At 43.9% G+C, this 25362-nt stretch overlaps 1 protein-coding gene across 7 annotated transcripts in view; it reads right to left on the reverse strand.

Annotated features, from left to right (window-relative positions):
* Window positions 1–25362, reverse strand: part of fat1a (FAT atypical cadherin 1a) — a 74405-nt gene that overhangs the window by 12608 nt on the left and 36435 nt on the right. For 5 of the 7 annotated variants that reach the window (XR_004697695.2, XR_004697696.2, XM_035168722.2 and 2 more), the window contains exons 7-19: window positions 24508–24576; window positions 23826–23965; window positions 16447–16722; window positions 16003–16213; window positions 11367–15437; window positions 10525–10721; window positions 10247–10400; window positions 8710–8943; window positions 4141–4527; window positions 3158–3372; window positions 1796–1933; window positions 1458–1601; window positions 421–618 (exon numbers count right to left, since the gene is read on the reverse strand). Coding sequence is in view for 5 of the 7 variants with exons in the window: in XM_035168722.2 (XP_035024613.2) it covers window positions 421–618; window positions 1458–1601; window positions 1796–1933; window positions 3158–3372; window positions 4141–4527; window positions 8710–8943; window positions 10247–10400; window positions 10525–10721; window positions 11367–15437; window positions 16003–16213; window positions 16447–16722; window positions 23826–23965; window positions 24508–24576 (6434 nt within the window). In the remaining 2 variants the exon portion in view is untranslated. The remainder of the gene's footprint in view (window positions 1–420; window positions 619–1457; window positions 1602–1795; window positions 1934–3157; window positions 3373–4140; window positions 4528–8709; window positions 8944–10246; window positions 10401–10524; window positions 10722–11366; window positions 15438–16002; window positions 16214–16446; window positions 16723–23825; window positions 23966–24507; window positions 24577–25362) is intronic. The other 2 variants (XM_035168743.2, XM_035168732.2) reach the window with 1 other exon arrangement.

Here is a 25362-nt window from a genome sequence, read left to right on the forward strand (position 1 = left end):
GCAGCTCGTGTGTAAGAAGACATCACACTTCCATCTCATCTCCCATCTGCCCACTGGTTGTATCTTCTGTTTCTTCCCTCCAAGATGACACATCAACACCCAGCAACACTCAGAATCGTGCCAACTCAGAGCAAATGTGTTTTATTTAGGCTTCTCGTGTGAGATGTACACTGATGCTGCAGCTTTACTGTCCAAGTAATTGGATTTCAAATATATTTAGAGGGAATTCAAGGATTGATGCGCAGAGAGGAACGCTGAGCAGTTTGAGAGGAAGAAGAGTAAGAGATAGCGAGTTAGCGAGGATGACAGAAAAGGTACCGAGAGGGGAAAAAGGAAGACAAATAGATCATGCTGCTGTGGCTTGGCAGTTAAATCAATACAACCTCTCAACTCCGGTTTCTCCTCAGCGCTGTGACTCACCTGCGCTTGAAGTAGGTAGTGCTCTGTGCTTTTCCTATCCAGCGCCCCCACAGCTACTAGAGCTCCCTGCTGATTGATGTGGAATGCGGCGCCCTCATCCCCGTCCACGATGGCAAAGGTGAAGGGTGGGCCGTTGTGGGAAGCGTCCCGGTCGGTTACAGTGAGCTGGAGAACACTTGTGCCTTTTGGTCGATTCTCCTGTGGGATACCAGAGGGGAGAGTTTAATGTTTGCAGTGAGAGGAGGTGGCTTATGATTATATTCATACATGGTGCTGAAAATAGAACTGAATACCTTTGATTTTTTTGCCATGGATTTTATAAAGCACTAGTTGTTATTATTATATTGTTTTGATAGTTTTTTCTGTCCCGTCTGTGAACTCATTCAAATCGTGACTCTCCAGATATTCCTGGTGGTGTGTACAGTATGTGAAGACCCTGAGTGTGTGTGTGTGTGTGTGTGTGTGTGTGTGTGTGTGTGTGTGTGTGTGTGTCTCCTTGTTGTTCTTCACCTTGATCAAGGTTCCAAAGTGAGTAAAATAAAGCCAGTCAGGACTTTCTCAGGGGCAAAGCAATGTTTCATTCTGAAGTGTTTGAGCTCTTTGCAACATGGACCGTGCCCCCTCACAGTTTCTCTTAAATTACTTTTTCAGTTTTCTAAACAGACTGAAACAAGGATGCAGGTGCACCTCCGTTCACTTCTCTCATCCTCACACATTTTCCCTTTACTGCAGTCATGCATCCATTATCAGCATCACATTTTCAGATAAATCCTTTATCTGCATTCTTATACTTAAGATGCAGCCTCTGCCTTTCAATTCCCTCGCCCTCCTCCTTCCTCTCGTCTCCTCACTTCCATCCTCCCACTTGCTTTTTGACATTCTAGTCGCAGAGTCTCCCATTATTCCTCCGTCTTAATCCCTCTCTCCGTGTCCACTGCAATCCCCTCCCCTGCACCTCCCCCTCTCTCTTGCTTTCTTTTGCATCTAGCTCATTCTCCATCCTCTCCACACAGACAGCCCCCCATCTCCCCTCTCACCTGGATAATGAGGCTGTAGTTGGCCTGGGAGAAAAGGGGCGGGTTGTCGTTGACGTCGGAGATGTCGATGTTGATCATGGCACTGCTGGAAAGAGGGGGCACCCCGTTGTCCGAAGCCACCACCGTCAGCGTGTACCCTGAAGTCTGGGGGAAGAGAGAGAATTACTATACATGGGCAAAGCTGCTTTTGTGAGCAATAATGCAGCACAGATCGGTAAACAAGCTTTCCTATTAGGCCTGACATGACTCTGATTGGATTCTGCATAGAGTGCAATTAGTTCCTCTGTGGATTTAAGCCTATGTGTACAGTCAGCATTGTTGTCTGCTGTTGCTCTTACCCGCTCTCTGTCCAGCTGGCGAGCGACTTTAAGCTCTCCTCGGACCGGGTCGATGGTGAAGGGGCTGCCTTGGTTCCCCTCCACGATGGAGAAGCGCACATGATCGTACGAGGGGCCGTCCAGATCCTCCGCCACCACCTTGGAGCCAATCAATCAAGACATTAATCAATTGGACACCACTGATGAGGGATTAAAATGACAACCCAATGCTTTGGCTTCCCTATCGTATGTTAAATGATATATTAAAAGGCCTAAATCCTATTTTCTAAATCAGCCTCTTGCTAAGAGCGACAGGTTCCTTAATGAACACATAATTATCTGCCACATTAAAAACAAATCTGGGTATTTCACAGTGAAGATTTACATAATCAGGATTGTTTTCTAGAAGAACATTAGAAAAATGTGATGAATGTGAAAGAGAAAATAATCAACTAACGAATCTGTCACTCTCTATAACATTAGAAACATGTACCTTCGTCTTTAATACGTCGTCAAACCGCTAATAGCATGAGGCTAAATTTAGATAAACCCTGCTATGGAAAGTTCCACTCTGCAAGTTGACAGGATTGGTTTCTTAGTTTTATCACGTATGAAATACTGAATGTCTGAATTTGTCTTTTTGTTTTTTAAGACAATCACTTCCAGGGTGGAAATATCCAATTGTTGACTGTTTATTACTTTTGCAAGGGAGGTATTGTTTTGTTGAGGGGGTTTGTGGAGGGGTGTGGCCTGACCCAACAAAGAACCCATTTAAATTTGGAGTGGATCCGAATAAAAAGGCACATATACACTACATAATATATCTAGTATGGTGTAAAAAACACTAGATGCACATTTTAACAAGGTTAAAAACCCACCACCCGCCTCATATAGAGAGGAATCCTTTGGGAAATCAGTGATATTCGTATGTGTGAGACAATCGCCGGCATCCCATTTATATTCAGGTACATCACACAACAGATATAAGACAAAGGAGAAGAGGTGGAAAGGGATGGATGGAGTAAAAATTTAACATGGAAAAAGTGTCTTATTTTGCATCAGGGGCTTAATGAGTGAAATGCCTCTTAATTAAACAGTCTGAGCATGTGTGGCGGATAATGCACGAGAGCAGGGGTGCGGAGAGCATGAAGAGCATTGGTCTTAATTTAGCTGTGCCACCAGATGGTGATTTGCCACAGGTGCAGATATGCGATAGTGTATTTGGTAAATGAACGACGTGAGTGAGAAGGTGAACAAACAGACAAGTCGAGCTCGGGGAAAGTTTTAAAAACTGAGAGATGCACTTTTAGAGTAGTTATGTGTTATTTCCCCACAACAAGCTCAAACTGTATGTAAGCTTGTAGGTAGCGTGTATGTTCTCACCGCCATCACGGTCTTTCCCAGCTCCGTGTCCTCGCTGACGACGGCCGTGTAGGTCTCCTGGCTGAAGACGGGTCTGTTGTCGTTGACATCCGTCAGGTTGATGTTCACGGTGGCCATGTCGCTGAGTGGCGGTGAGCCACCGTCTGTGGCCTCTATGGTGATGTAGTACTCGTGGGAGACCTCGAAGTCCAGTGGCTCGATCACAAAGATGTCACCTGGGGACAAAGAGACAGGAAGTGCTGGTGTCACATTACAGGAATTCTTTGAGTTTGTCACAATGGTACAACAATGCCTACACAAAGAACTAAATATGTTAAGAGCAATGTCACATAGTGGTGACCTGTCTTCCCCTTTTTTTTGCTCTTGCCATAACTTTTAGGTTTTTCAACTTTCTGCAAACCGCAGGTCAATTCGTCCTCCGTCACTGACTCTCAGTTGAAACACAAAAGTTATGCTTGGTTCAGCTGCTTTAACTTGCACTACTGCTTGCAGCTACACAATAGAACGGTATCCTGCTCTTTTCTTTGTGCGCTGCGTTACAGCGATGCAGCAAGATAATCCCGGTGCCGTCTGAAACAAAAGGTTTTAGCTTTTTGACACTCAGGTAAAACTCAGTGAACGTGTTAGTTTTATGTGCCGTTGTTGTGTTGTTTGCAGATGTCGACACACCGGGGATATAGCACTTATCCCTGTTGGCTTTTTACCTTGATGTCACGATCTGAGCTGAGACAGGAATGCAGACGGTGTAGACTCAACAACAAGGTAATGGTTTGAGGATGTGACTCTAGATATTCTACTACATATTTAAACCCGGTCCACAGTGAAGCACTGTAACACTAAAACTAAGATTTTTACAAATGCCTTCCAGGCGCATATCAGGCACATTCAGGGGAGTGATATCTACGAGTGTGAAATTTGGTGCAACTTGATTGGATTTCAGGGGACTGTTTGGTAAAAGTAGTTAATTCAATGCTACCGCGTACCAGTATGTGGCTCCACGCTGAACATGCCATGCTCATTGCCGCTGATGATGCTGTACGTGATCTCTCCAGTGGCCTCCGTGTCCCGGCTGGCGGCCTGCACTCTGATCACCTGCGTGCCCGCGGCCACGTCCTCCGACACCGTGGCTGTGTACTCCCGGTGCTCGAACACCGGCGGGTTGTCGTTGATGTCCAGGACAGAGATCACCACCTGGCACACCGAGGAGAGACGTGGCGAACCCTGATCGGTGGCGCGGGCTTTCAGCTCGTACACCGACTGCACCTCGCGGTCCAGGGGGCGCTCCAGGCTCATCACGCCGGTGTTCTCGTCAATCGAGAAATACCCATCAAGGGAATCAACCAATGAGTAAAGGATGTCGCTGTTAAAACCTGGAAAAAAGGAAAGAAAGAAGGAAATTGAAGTTACATGGATGTTTATAATGCATTTTGGCAAATGTTCCTTTTAGTGATAATGTGATAACTCTTAGTTCACAACCTCTCTGAGTGTCTGACCTTTCATTTTGTTTAACCTACCACACATGTCTCACTAAGCTGGTGAATAAACTGTTATCATCACCAATAAGAGTAATGGGCACATTAACAGAAATACTCCTTTAAGTACAGGGCGTAAACAAGCATATTGATTATTATATTGATGTATTGATTCCAGACTCCCATCCTTCTATTCTCATTCCAAAGCATCCATCTTTCACACAGCCTCTTATAAACAGGAGCTGTAAAAAATAAAAAAAAGTCTAATCCGCTCCGTCCTCATAACTCACGTCCTCCCACTGGCAAGACACTCGCAGCAACAAGACAGAGACGGATCACAATAATAATCATAATGCCTTCCTGCAGGTGGCCCCCATTTGAAATACGCTATAATATTCCCATTTGTCAGGTAAGCCCCCCCCCCCCCACGGTTCTCATTATGGTGCTGGAGAGTCGATGGAAGGGAGCCCTGCTTATATGGTTTCAACTTAATCTGCTTTGATCGTCCTTTAAGAGACTCGAGTTTAATCATGATTGGCCATATCCCCTTGTTCACATAAATTTATAATTGTTTGCTCATCTACGTCCCAAGCCTGGAACATGTAATATTAAAGTGGAGCTGGGCTGATTATTTGATTGACAGAAGATTTAGCTTTTTAAGTTAGATTAAAAAACTTAAACTAAACCCTGTGATGATATTTTGTAAACTTTTCTAATTAATAACAATGAATCGATATATATATATAAGAATATTTTTAGTTGCAGCTCATGTAAATCTCTTATATTGCTGAATGCAAATCTGCTAACTGCAATCTTTTTTGTATTTTTGGGGAGAGTTGTAACGTTTCAGGGTTTCTGGAGGTTTCATTGAGCTGATTTTACACTTTTTGAGACGATAATGTGTGAAATTTCAAATTGATGTCAAGTACAACAAATATGAAGGAATATTTAGGACTCCAACGATTCCCCAAAATTAAAATAAGGTGAAGTAGCCTTTTGGAGAAACACCTTCGAAGAGACAGTATTTATAGTCTCTCTGACCGTGTGTTTCCAAGCATGTATCATGTATGAATGATCAGTTCTTTGTTGGTTTTGTTTGTAGTTTTGTGCAAATATTTGTATCGTGGAGAAAAACCAGCGTAAACGTATTCAAGACGTAGTATATATGTGATATTTTAGCATATTTAAGACTCTTTAAGGCTGCAAATTGAGATTATTGAATTTTAAAACATCTTCAGACGCTGCGGAAACCCTGCTTTTAAAGCTTTTTCAATAATTTATTGGAAAGATTCTCAAGATCTTGTTCGAATCTGGCAAAGCACTAACGTAGACACGGCTGAAATTGATTGAATTCGTCTACAGTGGAGCAACGGGAAAGATTGAACGAGGACAACAACAACAGCGAGGCAGTGCAGAGGGCAAAGAGGAGACACTCGGATGCAGGAAGAGCGATAAGGGTCAAAGCACAATCAAAGGAGGAATGTGCACTCGCATAACTTTAGTTTATCACAGATCAGGGGCACCAGCCTGAGTCTGTTTTTCTGTCTGGTTCATAACTATTCCACACTGATAAGCCGCTCAGACACTGTAGCAGCAGACGGCTGAGCGGAGGAGCAGCGATGTGGCTAAGTATCAAACGTCTTCCAGCCAAAGTGGCACACAGCAACTAGTGCCAAGAGTGAGTGCACACAGAGATGTGCAGCGTCAAATATCAATGGAAGATAAAGCAAACTATTTTCTCTTAGGAGGAGGGATACATTAGGCTTTGCATTGTGATGGCTGGCGGGGAGAGACAGTTGAGCGGAGCCTGAGTGAACTGGGTCAAAGCTACAACGCATATTTTCTTCTTGTACATGTCTGTCTGGGACTTGCCAAACAGATTCCAGCTTGAGCCTAAATCAAAAAAAATAAGAGACCGAAGCTTCAATGTGTGTGATGCCCAAGTGTGCGAGAGAAATACTAATCAAATCCCCCTCTGCTTTCACTCAGCGTGGCTCTAAATAATTATTGCTCCTGGCGAAACTGCAGGGAGCACCTTTTTTCCCCACCCTTCCTTCGGGTATCCTTATCCTTGATATTCAAAATGCGAAACATTTTGTGCCAGCAAAGCCTCTGGGAAGAAATGTCTCAATACCGGCTCTTTCCTTTTTTTTTTACCATTTAACGTTTCTCTCTGAGGGGACCTAATTCTGGCATCCCTTTCACTCTGTCAAGCTGTCAGTCCAGCCAAAATGAAGGACCGGGGAAAAAGAAGAAGAGGGAAATAGAAAGCGAGTGCGTTTAATTCTCTGACAGGGAACATGCTGAAATGGTTCCTCAAGCAAGGAATGTCGTGCTCCACTAAACTAAAGGTGTAATCTGGAGCGGCAGGTTCAATAGTTCCCAGGATAAAGTCCCGAGGAGTTAAAGCGACTGTTAAAACTGCGTGGTTTCAGTCGTATCCACGTGTAAACCCCTCGGCGGCTGGCGATGCTCGCTGAAAGGTGAAGACGCTAGAGACACATACGAGGCCCCGCGGCTTTGCACCAGGCGAACGGAAAATTGCAATCATCCCTTTTGAGAATTCAGCTCGAAGAGAGAAGAATTTCATTAGAGTGTAATGGAGCTTTTAATTTGAGGGGTTTATCATTCATGAAATTCCACATTTGTTATCCCTCCCTCGTGCCATTTAGTATAATGCATAATGGAAAGATAATAACCTGTGTGTTGTTAGTCAGCACTGAACCAAGATACATATGCAGAGAGCACACCGTGATGCTAAAAGCCTGTTTAAAGTATTCTTGAATTATAATGCTATATTATACACTGACTTTGAGCAATGCAACGCCGCTAATTGCATTTTAAGCATAATGTAATGGCATTGGTGAGTTTATTGACTCATAATTAACTTTCTCTGGCCTCAGCAGGATCTACAGCTGAATGGGAGCTGATTTACCTGAGAGCCTCCAGCATCTGTAAAGTTTGTCTAAAGCAAAGTTCAGACACTTTATTATTCATACAGTGCACTTGGGCAGTAAAGTATCACTTAAAAATCGAAAATCTAAAAAAACAACACTCCAAACAGGAAAAATTACATAAATATTTTAGGAATCATAAAATACCGATTAGTAATTGACTTGCTGTGGTTAGGAGGAAATTATTTTCAGAGCCGTAAGTGAGTTTTATATTTAGATAGTGAGCAGTAAACATTTAAAATATTGTGTAAGATTCAAAAGGCAAAACATTCCTTTTTTAAACTTTACTTTTTAGGTCATTACTGCTCCCTTCATCTCTGTCGGACATTTTCCTATGTACAGAAACATTAATACAACTCTCCATTTATGTTAGATACAGTCTTTTCTAAAGAATGACATTCGATTGTATTGGATATATATTCCCTTATATACAGAATAAAGACTGTGCTGGGTTTTTTTTGTGGACAAAGTCACGAGAGCTGATGCTGACTTTCTGCCTGTGAGACACTTACGCATATTTACAACTGTTTAAACTGGGTTACGGCTTTTAAACAAAAAGTCAGATGCAAACTGTAAAAATGAGCTGAAAACAGTGCAAGACACAGATCTAACTTCAGCTGAATGACGTAGTTACAGCTGATTACATCTGCTGGTGGCAGTTGATATTTAAGTCAGCAAATTGAGCTAGAAATACAGGGACTCCTCTTTTTCTGTCACTCTCTGAAATCAAACTGCACATGTGCCATGAAAGAACATAGAACAGCAGCAGAGACCAGGGGCTGGCAAACCACCAATAACTGTCTTCACATTCAAATTTGAGCCGCTCCGCCGTCCAATCAGCTCAGCTCTGTTCAAATCTATGGATAATACAAGCTCATACACAAATTCAGCTGAAAGAAAAAGCAAAGACCAGAACAGCTTTCTTGAGTCTTTAAAGCTTTGATAATCCTGATTAATTTATTTTTGAACATTAATATTTCAAAATTTGTAAACTAAATCTATTGGGTGCTGGATTCACGGCCCCTGCTACACAATAAATGTCTTTAAATGATAGACTGATTTAGTTTCCTTGTGGAAGCACAAGGTTGTGGAAATACTGTGCATTGTGAATTAAAGATTTCCTCACCAGTGTCGACATCATTGGCCTGCAGTTTCGCCATATACGTGCCCGTCTCTGTGTTCTCGAAGACCGTGATGCTGTAGGGGTCGGATGAGAACTGCGGCGGGTTGTCGTTGACGTCCTCCACAGCGATGTGGATGTCGGCCTCGCAGTATCGCCCGCCTCCGTCCACTGCCCGCACTTTGAACCTGTGCATGTCCTGCTCCTCCCGGTCCAGGGGCTGCGAGGTCTTCAGTTCCCCTGGAGGTGAGACAGTACTCGTTTGTACAAAACACACAGAGACATGCGCTCTTCTGGGAGCAGAGGGATGTCGTTTGACATAAAAAATAAAAGCATCAAAGCCGTTCCCCTCACAGACAAAAAATTAAATCTGTGTATGCAATTAATCTAGAGACAGAGATTAAAAGAGCACAGCGTGTGTACTCTACAGCACTGTAGCCCCCTTGTCTACTTTCTACTAAACAAGTGAAAAGCATCTAACAACTAATGGCTTTCAAGAGAGAGGAGAGAGGGGAATAAATAAGTAATTGACTCACAAGAGGAGAGAGAGAAAGCCAAAGACAGAAGGGTTCTGGCAGCTGAAACCACCTTGGAAGTGAAGCAGCAAACATTCTGGAAAACTCCAGAGCGTCTTGGCTGTCCTCATCTGCAATAATCCCACTACACTGCACTGGGAAAATATATAAAACCCTCAACGTAACAGTAGCCCTGCTGCTAGAAACCCAGTATTGATGTTTGCCAAATATACAGCTGGACGGCATTATTGGCCTTAGTATCTGCCTTGGTGTCAATTTTTGCCATTACTAAGGGATTTTATACAGCCGCAGATGTGGTGTATAGCCGTTTAAATCTACTGGCCTAGTTTGTTTTGCCCTTTAATGATTTTTCTTTGCATTTATTTTCGAAAACAAGTCCGCTGTGATTAACTGGTATTGTTTTTCCTTCCCCTTCTTCCTCCTTTTTGTCGTCCCAGAGGCCAGCTGGGGTGTCTGATTTAGAAGGTCCCTCAGAAGAAATTATTTGAAGGCCAGAAGTATAGCAGCCATAAATTCAATTTAAGTGTAACTCTGTAATAATATTACTAGTGCCACTATGGGTCTTTCAGTTGCCCTGCAGGGGGAATGTTCTTGGCTTTTTTAGAAAGGAATAAGTAAATAACAACTGGGCAAAAGAAAACTCATTGCCTCCTTCATGGCTGGTAATGATTTGCACACAGAGAGACACAACTATAAAAACCTAACAGCTTGCCGAGAGATCAGAGGCCCCGGATCTTAAAAGTGTTAGAATGTGAGACTGCGGCTGAGCTGCAGAAAAAGCCATGTGTGTTCGATGAAAGCCTTTAACACGAGTGTCCCACATACAGCTTCCTAGAAATCAAAATAACCTGCAGCACAGCTGGAATGAAATCTGACACAATGGCTGAGGACACAGATGGCTTCAGCAGGAAAGAAAAGCCAAGTGAATCAAATGGAATATATAATGAAAGTATTCCAAATCACGATTTTACAGTGGCCTTAAAACATCACACATTACTCCTACAAACCTGTATCGGAGTCAACGACGAACAATTCTGATCCAACTCCCTGGAGCTCGAAGAAGATTTGGGCGTTTGAGCGAATGTCCGCGTCTGTGGCAGAAACCTGCAAGATGAGCCGGCCGGCGGGGGAGTCCTCTGGGACGCTCTCACTGTATAGAGACTGGGGGACGGATGGAGCAAGACGGGTAAGAAATTAAAGGGACTGCTAGGATGAAGAGGACACAAGAACTGAAATTAACTACTTAAAATTGCACACACTCAACTCGGGGGAAGGAAATTACTACCTTTTCGCATACGGGGCTGTTGTCGTTGGCATCCAGCACCTTGACCTCCACGGTGGCTTTGGCAGTGAAGATGCCATCACTGGCGGTAATGTTAAGGAGATAATTGTCCTTCTCTTCACGGTCCAAGGGCTTCCTGACAGAGACCTTCCATTCGTTCTGAATGTGCTCGATGGCAAATTGGCCAAGTAGGTCTCCTCCTGTTTGGCGTTGAAAAGAGAGCACCACTTTAGAATGATCATCAACTTAGAGGCAAGAAGCAGCCTGACTCATTAAATACACACAAGGATAAGGACAAGGATATGTGCACAATTTAAAACTCAATCCCACTAAATATCAATTTAAAATAATCATCTAGGTATTCAGCTCTACTTTAAAAAAACGCAAATCCTTGCTGCTAAATGTTTGGTAACACAAGCAATCCTTCCAACCAAAGACAACAGGATGTTGAACAATGTAAACGAACAAATAACAGCGCTGGTTCCCGAGTCCTCTTTATATTTCCACACTTGGCATATTTATTCCCACTTGCTAATTAGCACCAGAGGAAGTATTTTCCCCCCCTGCCTATTTCAAAGCATTATTCAGATAATTATACATTTCTGTATTATGATGACCTAAATATTTGCCTTGAGCTTGGGCAAATCAGGCAATAACTCAAGACTGCTAACAGATAATAGGACTGTGTAATGTTTCAAAGATGAGATATTATCATCGCATTAAGTAGCATAAATGGATAATCCCCCCGCCAGCTCTGTTTATGTAAAAACAGTTACACAAATGAGTCGGGAGTAAACTCTTTGCACTCGCTTATCATCTATTTTTGCAGAATAATAAATGCCCACCTGTGATGAAGTAGTTCACTTGTTTGTTGATGTCCTCAGAATCGTCATCCGTGGTGCTGAGGATGGCGATCACCCCGCCGGGAGGGTCATCTTCACTCACGGTGCCTTTGTAGATCTCTGCGGTGAAGCGAGGCGGGTTGTCGTTCACATCGGCGACCATTACCTCCACTGTGGTGCCGGTGGTGTGTTGGACCTTATCCCCTTGGTCTGTGGCCAGGACGGAAACTGCGTATTTGTTCATCTTTTCGCGGTCGAGCTCTTTTAACGTGGTCACCCATCCGGTTTCACTGTTAACAGCAAACAGCTCAGAGATGTCCTGCGAGTTCTGCTTGGGATCGAGGCTGTAGACGACATGGCCGTTGGTTCCGGAGTCGAGGTCGGTGGCTTTGACCTGGATCACTTGAGTCCCGCTTGGAAGGTTCTCCACAACGACAGCCTCGTAAGGGTCCGACTCAAAGGCGGGCTTGTTATCATTCAGGTCTTTCACTTGGATGTTGATGATTACCGATGCAACTATCTCGTAATTCTCGTGTTTGGTCTGAGCGAGCAAAGCAAGTTGGTACCATTTGGTCGTCTCATGGTCGAGGCTCTTCTGAAGTTTCAAGGCTCCACTGTCTCTGTCGACAACAAACACCTCATCTTCGTTGCTCTCGGGAGTGTTTCCCTTCACGAGGCTGTAGACGACCTGTTGCTCGCTCTCTGCCTGAATCACATCGATCTCCGTGCCAATGGGAAGGTCTTCAGCGATCGTGTAACGGTAATGGGGTTCAGCAAATTTGGGAATTGGGGTCTCTGGTGCGACAATCTTGATGTAAACCTGCACAAGTGAATGTTTGGATGGATTCCCTGTGTCCTTCGCCCTCACAAAGAATGCGTAAAGTTCATTTTCAAGCCCGATGAGACTCTCTCTGGTTACGATGACTCCAGAGGTCAGGTGGATTTCAAAATTCTCCTCCACATTCTCAACATCTGCCTCGATTGAATACTGAATGTCAGCATTGTTTCCCTCATCCATGTCTGAGGCAGCAATTTTTATCACTGAGGTTCCCCTTGGAACATCTGATGCAATGGTGGCTTTGTACTCGGCTGCTCTGAACTGTGGGGCATTGTCATTGACATCTGTGAGAATGACATTGACAACACAAAAGCCAACTTTTCCACCGCCGTCTTTAGCTACGAGAGAAATAGGAATAACTTTCTCAACGGCAGTCTCACGGTCAAGGCTCTCTAGAGTGAAAATCTCTCCATTGTCATTGATGGCAAACTTGTCTTTGGCAAAGTCATTGACAATCTGGTACGTTATTTGCCCGTAAATGCCGTCATCGTCATCTGTTGCCTTCGCCTCTGCTACCAAAGTGCCAGCGGGGGAGTTTTCAACAAGCTCTACTACATAGTCAGACTGCAAGAAGGTCGGGTTGTGGAAGTTGGCACCGATAACTGTGACCACGACGAGGCACGAGCTTCTGAACACGCCGTCAGACACTGATATGTTGAGGTTGTAAAGAGGCTGCATGTGTGGCCTCCGGTGGTTGGAAATGACGATGGCGCCCGTGCGCTTGTCAATGGCAAAGTTCTGCTCTTCATTCCCGGATAAGATTGAGAATTCCAAATTATTTGAGTCTGAGCTGTCGGCATCTGACGCTTGGACTTGGGTGATGAAGTGTCCACGTGGGGCCAATTCGCTGATGGTAGTTTTGTAAGTGGGCTCTGTGAAGGTTGGAGCATTGTCGTTTAGGTCCATGACGTCTATCGTCACGATGACATCACTGGAGAGCGCTGGAACACCTCCGTCCACCACGCGGACTCGCAACTTGTGCTGCGGGATTTCCTCACAATCAAGCATTTGAGCTATCGTGATTGTTCCTGTGTCACGATCGATGGTGAAATAATCCGAGCTTTTCCCCTTTTCCTCCACCAACTGAAAGAACACTTCTTGGTTATGGCCAGTGTCTGAGTCTTTGGCGTCAACTTGCAAAACTGAGATACCAATGACAGAGGCCTCAGAAACATTGGCGTAATAGGACTTTGACAGGAACACAGGGGCATTATCATTCACGTCTTCCAGTATGATATCAACAAATACCTCTGACTGTGCTCCAGTCAGAGAGTCTGTGGCTCTTACATTTAACTTATAAGCAGGATGTGTCTCAAAGTCCAATGGCTGAATCACATGAATAACACCTGTGTTGAAATCGATGGAGAACTGTTTGAAAGGATCTCCTTCAGAGATGGTGTACACGATACGAGGACTCTCGGAATCGTTGGCCTGTACGTGAAGCACTGGTGTGTGTAACTGAATGTTTTCAGGGATTTCAATGCTGTAAAAGGGCTTCTCAAATATAGGCATTGCTTTGTTCACCACGGTTATTGGCACGTCTACTTCAGCCGAGAGAACCGTCTCTCCATTATCTTTTGCCGTGACAACAATAACAAAGTCTTTGTTGAGGGACTCTTTGTCAAATTTGCTTTTGAGGGAAATTTCACCGGAGGGGCTAATTTGAAAGTGCTCCTGATGCTCCTTCAGGTAATAACTGACTTCTGCATTTGAACCCATGTCCTTGTCCACTGCTGTGACCTGTCTGATGACCTGGCCGACCTCCGCGTCCATCTGAACCAGGGCGTGATAAGGAAGGTTCACAAACATGGGTTTGTTGTCATTGACATCCTCCACTGTCACGGTTACGACAACATGAGCCCCATCTGCAGATTGGTCCTCTCTGGTGACCTCAACGATGATAATAAACGTGTCCTGTGCCTCGCGATCGAATGGAATTCCAGTGGTTGAGATTACTCCAGATGTGCGGCTGATTACAAACCTGCTGTCTGGGTTCAGAATTTTAAAGAACAAGGGCTCGTTCACCTGGTTCCCCACAACGGCGATGACCGCTAGAGTTTTCTTCTGACGTGAGTTTTCTGGAACAAAGGCTTTGTAGGACTCCCTGGTGAACTTCAGCTTGCTCTCCTTGTTTTCTTTCACATTTATCTTTACCGTTGCAACAGTGGCAAATCTACCATCTGACACTCTGACCTTTAATTCATACCGGCTCCTCAAATGTGTGACATTCTGAATAGAGATTATGCTTGTGACCGGGTCAATCCTAAATTTATCGCCGATGTTACCCTCAGAGATGGAGAAGAGAAGTTTTGAGTTGGGCCCAGAGTCTGAGTCTGTCGCGTTGATTTGAATGACTTCCACCCCTTTGTATGTTGGCACTATGACAGTGGTCTCATACACTTCTTGGCTGTAAACTGGTGAGCAGTCATTAACATCGATGACTTCAATGGTCACATTGGCCGCCGTCTCTGCAAACAGGCGTGGCATTCCTAGATCATGGACCTGGACTGTGAAGTGGAAAACGCTCCTCTGTTCATAATCCAAAGCTGTTGTGCTTCTGATGGCTCCGGTGCTCGAGTCAATGGCAAAATAGTTGTGAGCAAATGGTTCGACGATTTGATAGATGAGCATGGCGTTCTGGTCACAGTCGGCATCAGAGGCGCGGATGACGAAAGGAGTGTTTTCATGGGTGAGGACAACACTGTTGACGGGAGCCGACTCGCTGATCACTCCTTTGAATTCCCTCTGGAGGAAGATTGGAGCATTGTCGTTCTCGTCCTTTAGATGAATCTGAAGTGTTGTGTTGCTGGCGATTCCTGCCATGTTGGTGCCCTGTATGATGAGACTATATTGAGAGGTGGTCTCGTAATCTAAAGCCCCCTGGGTCACAACCACTCCAGAGTTTGGGTTTATGTTGAAGGCGTTGTTGATGTTGCCAGCTTTTATTTGATAGAAGATAGACGACTGGCTGACAGCTGAGACCAAGCTCACAAAACTTCCTGGATGGGCGGATTCACTGATCTCGGCAGAGAACTCCTTCTCCGTGAATCTGGGAGCTGCATTATCAGAAACTGTGACCACAATATGTACAGTGGCTGTAGTTGACAGGGGAGGTATTCCATTATCAGACGCCTTAACTGTAAGTTCAAACTGGGTCTGGCTGCGGCGATCGAGCTCTTTGGCGACTGAGATTGTTCCAAGAACAGGGTCGATGGCCAAGGAATTTGCAACATTTCCTGTGAGACGGGGAAGACAAAAGAATAATGTGTTTAGGAAAAGATAAATCAATGCACACTGAGATGGAGATATTGTTGACAAGAAGCAGACGGACGGACAACCTGAAAACATAAAGCCGCTGGCTGACGTCTGCGCGAAGGCATAAAAAAACTTTTATTTTCTGTGTTGTACCAGGAAGATGTTTTTGATGAGCAAGCTACTGTTCAATTAGAATAAGTCATCCAACCCATTTTAAGTATGCATGCATTCAAAACAAAAAATCTTGTTCTCATATAACTGCTTACTGTCGCAGAATAGCATTGTGGGAAATTCTGAGGGGGGGAATCTGCTCATCTCCCACGCATTTGAAGAACCTCTACACAAAGTCTTCAATATTCTCCTCGTCTTTGTAAAATATTCCATTCATGATGGAGATAGAGTGGGCAGCAGGACTCAACATGACTCATGCATTTTTTACTAGCTGATTTCATTTGCATTATTTTACAATGAAAGCTTTCTGCTGTGGGAGAAAAGTGGGGAAACAGTGGCTTGACGGAGTGGAACAGCGTCTTTGTGTATATGTACCTGATTCGATGCTGTAGACGATCTCTGCGTTATGGCCCTTGTCTTTGTCGAGAGCTGAGACCTGAAGCACGGCCGAGCCTACGGCAGCGGACTCGAACACACGACCGGAGTAAGGTGCGCCTATAAACCACGGTGCATTGTCATTGGAGTCCTCCACGTTGACAATCACACGCACGAGGTTCCTCTTTACTGGGATGTCCTGGTCTCGAACCTAGAGAAAAGGGTATTTAGAAAGAGAGAGGCAGAGTGTGAGAACCCCCAAGGGATAATTCTTTCCTGAACGTCAAAAAGCAACTAATTATTCATATTTGGGAACGCATTAAATATACAAACTTAATTTCATGGATGTTTCATTTTCTAATGAAGCAAACATCAGCAAAACTCCATTAAACCACATGTAGGAACTAAACAGACTATTGTGAAACAGTTCTCATTGATTCCTACCATGACAGTAAGGATGTGATGATGCATCGTCTCGTGGTCCAGTGGCTCAACGGTGTACAGAATGCCCGTTCCCGGGTCGAGTCTGAACTTCCTCAGGCTGAATGGATCGGTGCTGCTCAGGAGCGTGAAGGTCAGTTTATTCTTCTCGTCTCTGTCTGTGGCGCTGATCTGCATGACCTCGCTCCCCGTTGGTTTGTCTTCAGGGACGTTCACGAAGTACGTCTCCTGCGAGAACTGAGGCCGGTGGTTGTTGGTGTCGATGACACGGATGAGCACCTATAGGAGAATAACACCATACATTTTTTAGAATATTATTTAGGAGTATTATCCGAGCCATTAAATCCTTAAAATCCTTTATCATTAAAAGTATAGAGAGGGTAATTGCACAGCAGTGACACCCAACCTGGGTTAAGTTCCTGTAAGGGTTAATTTTACATGAATTACATACTCTAACCCAATCATTACCAGAATCATAGTGTTTGAGTTTAGATCTACTGAATAAATGTTCCCGTAAATGAAAAGTAGAAACCAGAACACTAAAAAAAATGTTAACGCATGTTTCATCTTATTTCCTTTTCTCATTCCCTTTTGTCTTCATGCAGAAATTATCATTTTTCCAGGCTCTTCTTCTACGCAATTGTATTCAAGTTCAATGCATATTATGGCAAATACAATATTTTAACTGAATGACAATGCATCTAGGTACAGGCGATTAAATTTAGAGTTTATGTGTGATCCATAAAATAAGTGTAAACTGTGGGAACAGAAATATGATAACACGTCTAAAAGTAACTTTTTAGGATTGATACATGTTTCAGTGACACAGTTTTGCAGATGAAATAGTCCAACAACTCTTCAGACTCAAATCTACAATAGAAAGTTCTGCTTCTTGCCTGGAGCAGCACAAAGTGCACTGCTCTTCTCCCCACACACAACAACAAAGAATTGAACATCCCCAAACTGTAAAATTCCACTGGGAGCATGTTTTATCAACACCAGCCATTCGTCTACTGGACTTCCGACAGAGGATTATGGAGAGCTGCTGGAATGCCATCTCTGCTTCCCAGACCAGCGAGGGGCTTCTACCGTTGCCAAACATGGGGAACAAAGGGATCAGCCCAGATTAGACACCTGCATACCAGACACCAGGGGGTGATGTCCCACAAGGAAACGGCCAAAGCCGAGCTGTTTGGTGCAGGAAGAGTGAAGGGGACTGTGGTCACAAAAGCTCTGACCAGTTAACAGCTCGATGGCTGACCAGGATTTGTCAGATCTCTGGTCAACACCACGGCCCGCTGTTGTATTTTGTCATAATACTGTTCATTGAGCACCGTGAGCCTATATCAGAGACAAATATAGACTCAACCTGACAGGACTGATAACATTTACAATCTGCTGTGTGCTGTGATGTTGGCAATGCTGCTGAGGCTCACAGATGTCTTCTTGCAGGGGGAGCGCGGGGCTGCATGCTGTCTGTCAAACTGGCTGTTTGCCACACAAGTCATGTGTCGTGAGCGACCCGTGTCACGCTGCTAATCAGGACGTGTAATGTAAAATAAATAGGCTTTTCTAATGAGACATTAACCCTGAATGGGGCCTCCGGTTCCCGTTGCACCCTCAGAAAGCCTGACAATCCATCTTATCCCATGCATGTCCTCTCATGTCACTTTAGACATCATATAACACCAGATCCCCGCTGTATCACAATCCACATTTTACACACGCAGATGCACATGCATGCACCCAAACACACAGGCTCATAAAATATGCTCTACCCCACATGCATTCACACAAAGAAAGCCGTCCAGTGTGTCTCAATCTGCCCAGTGTCAGATAACGCGTCTCGTGAATAGCGGCTAAGGTGGCAGGGGCTGATAGTGCTGTCCAGAAGCAGAAAGAAATGGAACCTGGTCAGAGTATCCACATTTACTCCAAACTGTAGTATATCAGAGAGTTTTGAAAGCACACACACAAGGCTATTCAGCCCCCATCCCCCACGTGCACAGAAACTTGCCTTTCCTTTTGCAAGGAAGCTCTAACACACTTCAAAAGAACTTTGCCCCCAAACATCACAAAGCAGCATGATACAGCCCGACTAGCAGAAAAGCTGGTGGAGAAGAAGACTCTGTCGTCTTTGTGTAAGGCTCCCTTTGGGAACGCTGAGGAGGAGCAAGATTGGGACTGAGACACAGACGTGACAGATGGAGGTACTGAAGAAAAAAAAAAAAACTGACTAAGAAAGAAAAGTGACAGTGAGACCAAAGGAAGCAAAGGGAAACGGTCAAATTTAGCAGGCACAGGTTTTAACACACACTCAAATACATGTGTGGCTGAGAATAAAAGGCACATAAAAAGAATCCAGGAGGTCCAGGAGAAAAGAAATACAATAGTCAGCTTTGATACTGACGGCAAGAAAACGTATGAGTGACTGAGGTGAACGTTCCACTGAGACATAAAGAGAGTCTTTGTAATGTGGACTGAGATAACATGAGAAACAGGAGAGCGGGAACAGATTGTGAGCTGAACAGCTTGAAGTACTTCTGAACGGCCAAGGGAGGATGTCATATAGGTGGAGATGGAGGGGGGGAGGGAGTCTGGGCTGCATGATGAGGCTGCCTTGTTGGCGCAGCTCCTAGCTATGAGGTGCCCGGGCTGGAATGCGGCACCCCTCGTCTGCATCAGCTGATCCTTCAGCGACGCCTTCGTGGAGTTTCAACGGCCAAATGGAAAGCACACAACAGAATGGCCGACTGTTTTCCATGGACCTCCCACAGAACAGGGTCTCTCAGACTGATGTCGCCACTGGAGTCACAGGAAAGCTGGACTTAAAGGAGCAGCCTGCAGGATTTAGGGGGCTCTATTCTTTCAAGTTTATGTTTTCATTAGTGCAAAACTGTTGCGTTTTCTTTAGGAGCGGGTCCTCTTTCATGGGGCCCGCCATACTGCAGTAGCCCGGAACAGACGTTTGCTCTATAGAGTGCTTACACATTTCGACGTAATCTGGCCACCATATGTTTCACTCCATGCTTGGGTCAGGGCAGGGTTGTTTAGTTGGTTGCAGTCTGCAAACCCACCTCTAGATGGCACTACATCCTACACACAGACACCATTAAAATAATTTAAAAAATGTCACCTTTGAGTTTGTCACTGTCATTGGAAAATAAAAGACGTCTAAGTTCAAAAGAGAACAGTGGCTGCTGGAGAGAGGCCGGCCGATATATCGGTTAGCTTCTAATATTGACCTTTCACAAATATCATTAACAGTATGAGCGTCTATTGGCCGATAAACGCCAATCACTGCCACTTAATCTTAAATATATACATCGGCTAATATACAAGTATCTAAAAATGTTCACTCCCCAATATCAGAATTAGCATCTGCCTCCATATCAGTGAGGCTCTACTTCTGAATAACGAAAAAGCTTTTGTGTGGTATCGCGGACACGCCACACGGGAGCTCTCATTGTCCTCATTGTCCTCCTGTGTCGTGCGTAGGAGAGGAAGCCTCCCTGCCAGGTGGCAGGTTCTGGGCAAAGGCAGGGCACTGGCACCGGCCACTCGACCGTGTTCCCAAAACAGGATTAACACAGCCCAGTACCCACAGAGGTCCAGTGCTCTTGTTTGCGCTTTATTCTACCCAAACATAATAATCATCATCCCTGCATGCCTGGCCAATAAATGTGGAGACTTTTGAAAACCAGAGAGGGAGAAATCAAAAAGAAAGACAAAGAGAGATACACAAATAAAACAAATCAACACTCTAAGGAGGGAGAAAATAGGCCAGCCTGCATCAAAAGAACAGACAAGTCCAAACGCTGAGCTTTCACGAGGTGCGCTGCATGCCTGTGATCAGGGAGATCTCATTTGCAGTGCAACTCCGGAGGACTTGTCTTAAAGGTAAACAACACACTGTCCACAAAGAAAAAGAATCCAAACTGAATAACAATCAATAACGTGCTGTGGTTTCCAATTAAATTCTCTTTTCGTTTTTGTTACAGGCACAGAAATGAGGAAAGGTGATTACTCAACATAATCTATTCTTTCATATTTTACTCTACAGATAATAATTCAAATTCAAAATGACTTACTCCCATTGTACAGCTTTACCTACCCCTTAAAAATAAATCAATACACAAGATTTTCAAAACCTTATCAGTTACATGCCACCAGAACACATGTGCACCTCCCAGCAAGTGGCGTGTTTACAGTTTGTTAAACCCCCCGCTAACAGAGCAAATGCTGACAATGCCCAACAATGTTATCGCACAAACAAATTGGTAGCCAAAACAATCAGACGGGCTTTCCTGAAACAAGTCGGAGCAAACTGTATTCTGAGCACTCGGGACAGTTAAGGTTTTCCTAAACACACGTGCAAGCCAACAAAACTGGCGCTGTGTCAGATATATCCAATAGACTGTACACGACAAATGAAAAACCACCGAGGCCAACACAAGTTAATGGTTTTTCACCATTCTCTTTTCACGGAAGATAATTTGTGACAACAATAACCGCTCGGGGACGTATTTATGACGAGCCAACCAAATTTGGGGTAATTGCTCTAAACTCTGCTAGTGCTCTGTGCTTCTTTTCAGTCACCTATTGGACTCTCGGCATATCCCAGCCAGCTGGCCTACATCACTAAAATGTGGTTTATGGAGCATACAAATTCAGTAAATCCCTTCCCTCGACAGAAAACAGCTGACCCACGGTGGTCAGCTGGGTATATAATATCTCACACTCGAGCACTCATCTGCGAGAGAGCCTATCAGTCACAGCACTAATAATAACTACAAAAAAATATGCACATTCAAGGTCTGCAGGCGGCGAGAAAGACGTGAGTGTTGCCGGCGATAAGCTATGGATTCTTTGACCCACTTCTTGTGTGAACTCAGGGTTCAACGGAGCAGTGATGGCCTGTAGACAGGGAGTTCATAAAGCCGATCATACAGGAGTTCTAGCAGTTACTGTTGTCGTTACACTTTCCTTTGAGAATCCGACAGATGGAAATAAGGTAAGGGTCTGAAAATCCACTCCAGGGAATCAACATTTACTTTAAGGTTCGGGAGGTTGACCAATTTAAAACGAATCACATGTGGATGAACACCTACTTCTCTGACGCAGTCTTTAAGATTTCTGTAAAATTAAAATGTCATGTCATCAGTGTGTAGAACAACGATTTAAAAGTTTGTCCATGAAGCAGAATAAAAATAACACAGTCATGCAGAAAGAATGAAAGTAAACAAACCTAAATTAGAGTGAGTCAGTATTTTTGTTTTATAGAACGACTGCACGAAATCATTGCCTGTAATGTGAAAGGCTTGCTAGCACAGCCGGTCCCACTGAGAACCAAGCCCCACCGAGAATTAACCTTTGAATGTGATTAATTTGACTTAAAATGTCACTGCATGCAGCATTGCTGAGAGGCTTTCAAATTGTCTGTTGCCGGGGGGCTGCGGAGGAGAGAGAGAGAGAGAGAGAGAGAGAGAGAGTGGTAGAAGCTTGTGTAGGTTTTCTGTTTTTAAGGTTCTGCACTAAACTAAAGGACTCGCTGCGGCTGCGGCTGCTGCTGCTGCTGCTGCCGCCACCGCTGCCGCCGCGGATGAGCTGCGAAATGCCAGCGAAGGCGCCGCTTCATGCAAGGCTCAGTGGAGCACAGCAGCCAGATGATGAAAGGCTTTATTCATACGGAGTGACAACAAATAGATTCCTTTCCAGCTACAGTTCTCTGAAGCTCCCCTTTGAGGACAAAGGACAAAACATTTTGAATGCTGTCATCTGATATGACCCAAACTACCATGTAAAAGTGTTCAAAAATCGTATGGACAAGGCATGAACGTCTGAACAAAGCCCGGAGACGAGCTGTGCGCGTGAAAGCTTTTTTAATGGCAGTTCAGCTTCGGTATCAGCTGGGGAGCGAGATGCACATGCAAGTAGGATTCAATTTGAATATAAATATATTTAAATGAAGTTGTCAGTGTACCATACATGCTTTGGTGGGTTTCTATTTAGTTTATAAACGATGTGGAACATGAACATCCTGAATAACGGCCTTGTTCAGGTCGTTTGGATCCATAATCTCTCTGCATTATGTTTTTTTTTATGTTTTTGGATGTAATTTTTAATCTTCATCAAAATGGCTCACAGAGGATCACATGGTTCACGGCAGTCGAAGCTTTTCATTCTCTTCTGCACTAAGGTTATAGTCATTCTGCCGTTCAGCTGATCTTAGTCCCTGCACTGTGCCATTTGCCATCGGTGTAGTGTCTTTAGCTATTCAGGGTCCATTCAGAAAAGACAGAGACAATCTGTTCCTCTCAGAGAAAAGTAGGTTCACAGGTTCAGCGAGAGACACAGCGGAGGGGCGGAGGGGAGGGGGCTCAAGAATGCACACTTTGAATAAAAGAAAAAAAAGGAAAATGGCCAGACGGCACCATCATCAAAGCAGGCTTCTGCATCAGGAATGAGACAATGGAAGATTCCTGGAGCTCAACATGCTGGACTGAGATGGTAGAGAAAAGACGGGGTGGAACTAACTAATGCTAACATGGGTTGAAAAACTGAAATTTGACATTTGTTTCTGCTTTATTTCTTCACGGGTATGTGCTCATTTTCTTTCTTATGAACCCACTTTCATGTCCGTATGAATCTACAGTCGGGATATGACAGGGTAAGTTCAGCATGAAGACTTTATCCTGGCTAAAAAAGCAGCCTAACAGCAACTCTACAGTATTTTGGAACTTGATGTGGCCATCAGGTTACCAGGCAACTGCCGACCCAGAAGTCATTGCACCAGGTCAAAAATAATCCTGCACTTAACCCGAGTAAAATCAGTACTTGTCATTTTAACACTTTGTTTTCTGTACAGATTTAACAACAAAATATTATGTTTTTATAAGGGATCTGATGTGGATTAAACTACATCGGGACAGAGCTTTTTTATTGAATAGAAAGCAAATACGCATATTTCCCAAAATGTGGGGATTTGATTCTTAAAATCAAATCAACTTTCTCTTACTCTTATAATCTTATAAGCCAAAATAAAACAAACAAAGTTGTGTTAAAATACAACCGAGTCCCACCCAAAAGAAAGCACCGGACAAAAAAAGGAAAGTATAACCACATCATGTCCGTGCCCTTTCTTTCACGGCAGCATTATACAATTAGCAGTCAGGTCATGAAGATCTCGACCATCTTTCCAGACCAGGTGAGAGCAACGACAGCTTCGATTCACAAAACAGATACAAACAAACGGGACAGTTTGGAACGCCGCTTCACTCGTTACCCGTCCATTTCCCCCTGTTATTTCTCACACAGAGGAAAAACAGAACAATGACAACTGCCTCATCAGCTTCCAACCATTTCATTAGTGTTTCAATTACCTGGGTGCTGACAGTTCGTGTCCCATCTGTGGCTTCCACCGTCAGGTTGTAATTTGATTTCTGCTCGGCGTCCAGGGTCCGTGCTACAATCAAGGTTCCGCTGGCCTTGCCCACGTCAAAGCGGCTGTCATAATTACCACCTGTGGAAGAGGTTTTTTTTTTTGTATAACAAACAAGGAAGGACGAAAGATTATTGACAAATCATGGCTGAGTTGTGCTCACGTACAAAGACGACTGAATACGAATGACTGGGATGGACGGACAGACATTAATTTTCTTCTGTGCTCTGCTAACGAACAGATATTACAAAAGCTATTTATACAACCCTGACAGTGGATGAAGGAACATGCATGAATGCAAAGTGGGGAATGTGTGACGGCACAATATGAACTGAATGAAGCTATTCTAAAATCTCAAGGATAAACCGTGCGGGGAGTGGATATAAAATGGAGCTCTAATTCACATGAGGTTAAGGAGCAGAGGTTTTTCCTGGCACTCGCGAATCAGGTTAATCTGCATCGGGTCACAGGTTTTTAAAGGGGAACAATGTGGCACAACAATGTGGCACAACAATGTGGTACAACATCAATGCGGTGACACAACACAATCCAACCACAGCCAACAGACAATGTAGGTTGATCTCATAACGCAGCACAGCCTATTAGGAGATCCCAGCAGCTACCTTCTGCTGTACAGTTGTGGTCGCAAGCCATCTGAAGGATGTAAAACATCTCAGAATCCTCTATGCCGTCTTGCAAAAATCCAACCAAACAGAACATTCCAGAGAAAGGAGGGAAAAAGCGGTAGCAAAGCAAGGAGAGAGAGAGAAGAAGAGAAGAAAAAAAAGAGACGTGTCAGTCAGACATTGATTAGAGGGACGACAGGAGGGGAATGGAGGAAGAAGAAAGGAGTCAGTTTAAGTTTTCTCATGCACATAGAGCCTAAAAGAGCTAAAAGAAATACATTCAAGAGAGGACGAATTAAGTTTTAACACTTTGTAAGAAAATATATTGTCTCGAAATGACCTCGCACCTGATAGTTGTGATAACATGTATTGTTTTTGAACTATTGATTTGTGGTACAGTTGTTTTATCTAAACCACACAGGCAGACAACAGTACAACTTACAGAAAACTGTTTAATGTCTTTGTTTTGTTTGGGTTTAGGCGAATTAAGAACTTGCAATTTGCACTTAAACCTAAATGCATTCTATATATTTAACCATGTAATTTAAAGGTATCAAAACCAAATGGAAATCTAGTACAAGAGAGAAGCTAATTACTGCTCCTCTGCTAATGTAGTTGGGTTTGCCTTATTCTCCATTACAATTGGATTGAACCTAAGTCTAGTTTATTTTTGTGAAAAAAGTAACTCAATTACAGAGAAGTTGATTCAACAGAATGGGTTCTTCTCAATTACCGATTACAGCTGGAGAAAAACAGTAAGTCAATTTAGTTTTAGCTTTAGTTAAGGTTATATTTCCTTCTTTTTCTGTGGCAGCTTTATGGGAAGTTTTCACACATGCATACACTTTTAGT

The sequence above is a fragment of the Hippoglossus stenolepis genome, chromosome 2 (genome assembly GCF_022539355.2).
Source record: "Hippoglossus stenolepis isolate QCI-W04-F060 chromosome 2, HSTE1.2, whole genome shotgun sequence".
In the NCBI taxonomy this organism is placed as follows: domain Eukaryota; kingdom Metazoa; phylum Chordata; class Actinopteri; order Pleuronectiformes; family Pleuronectidae; genus Hippoglossus; species Hippoglossus stenolepis.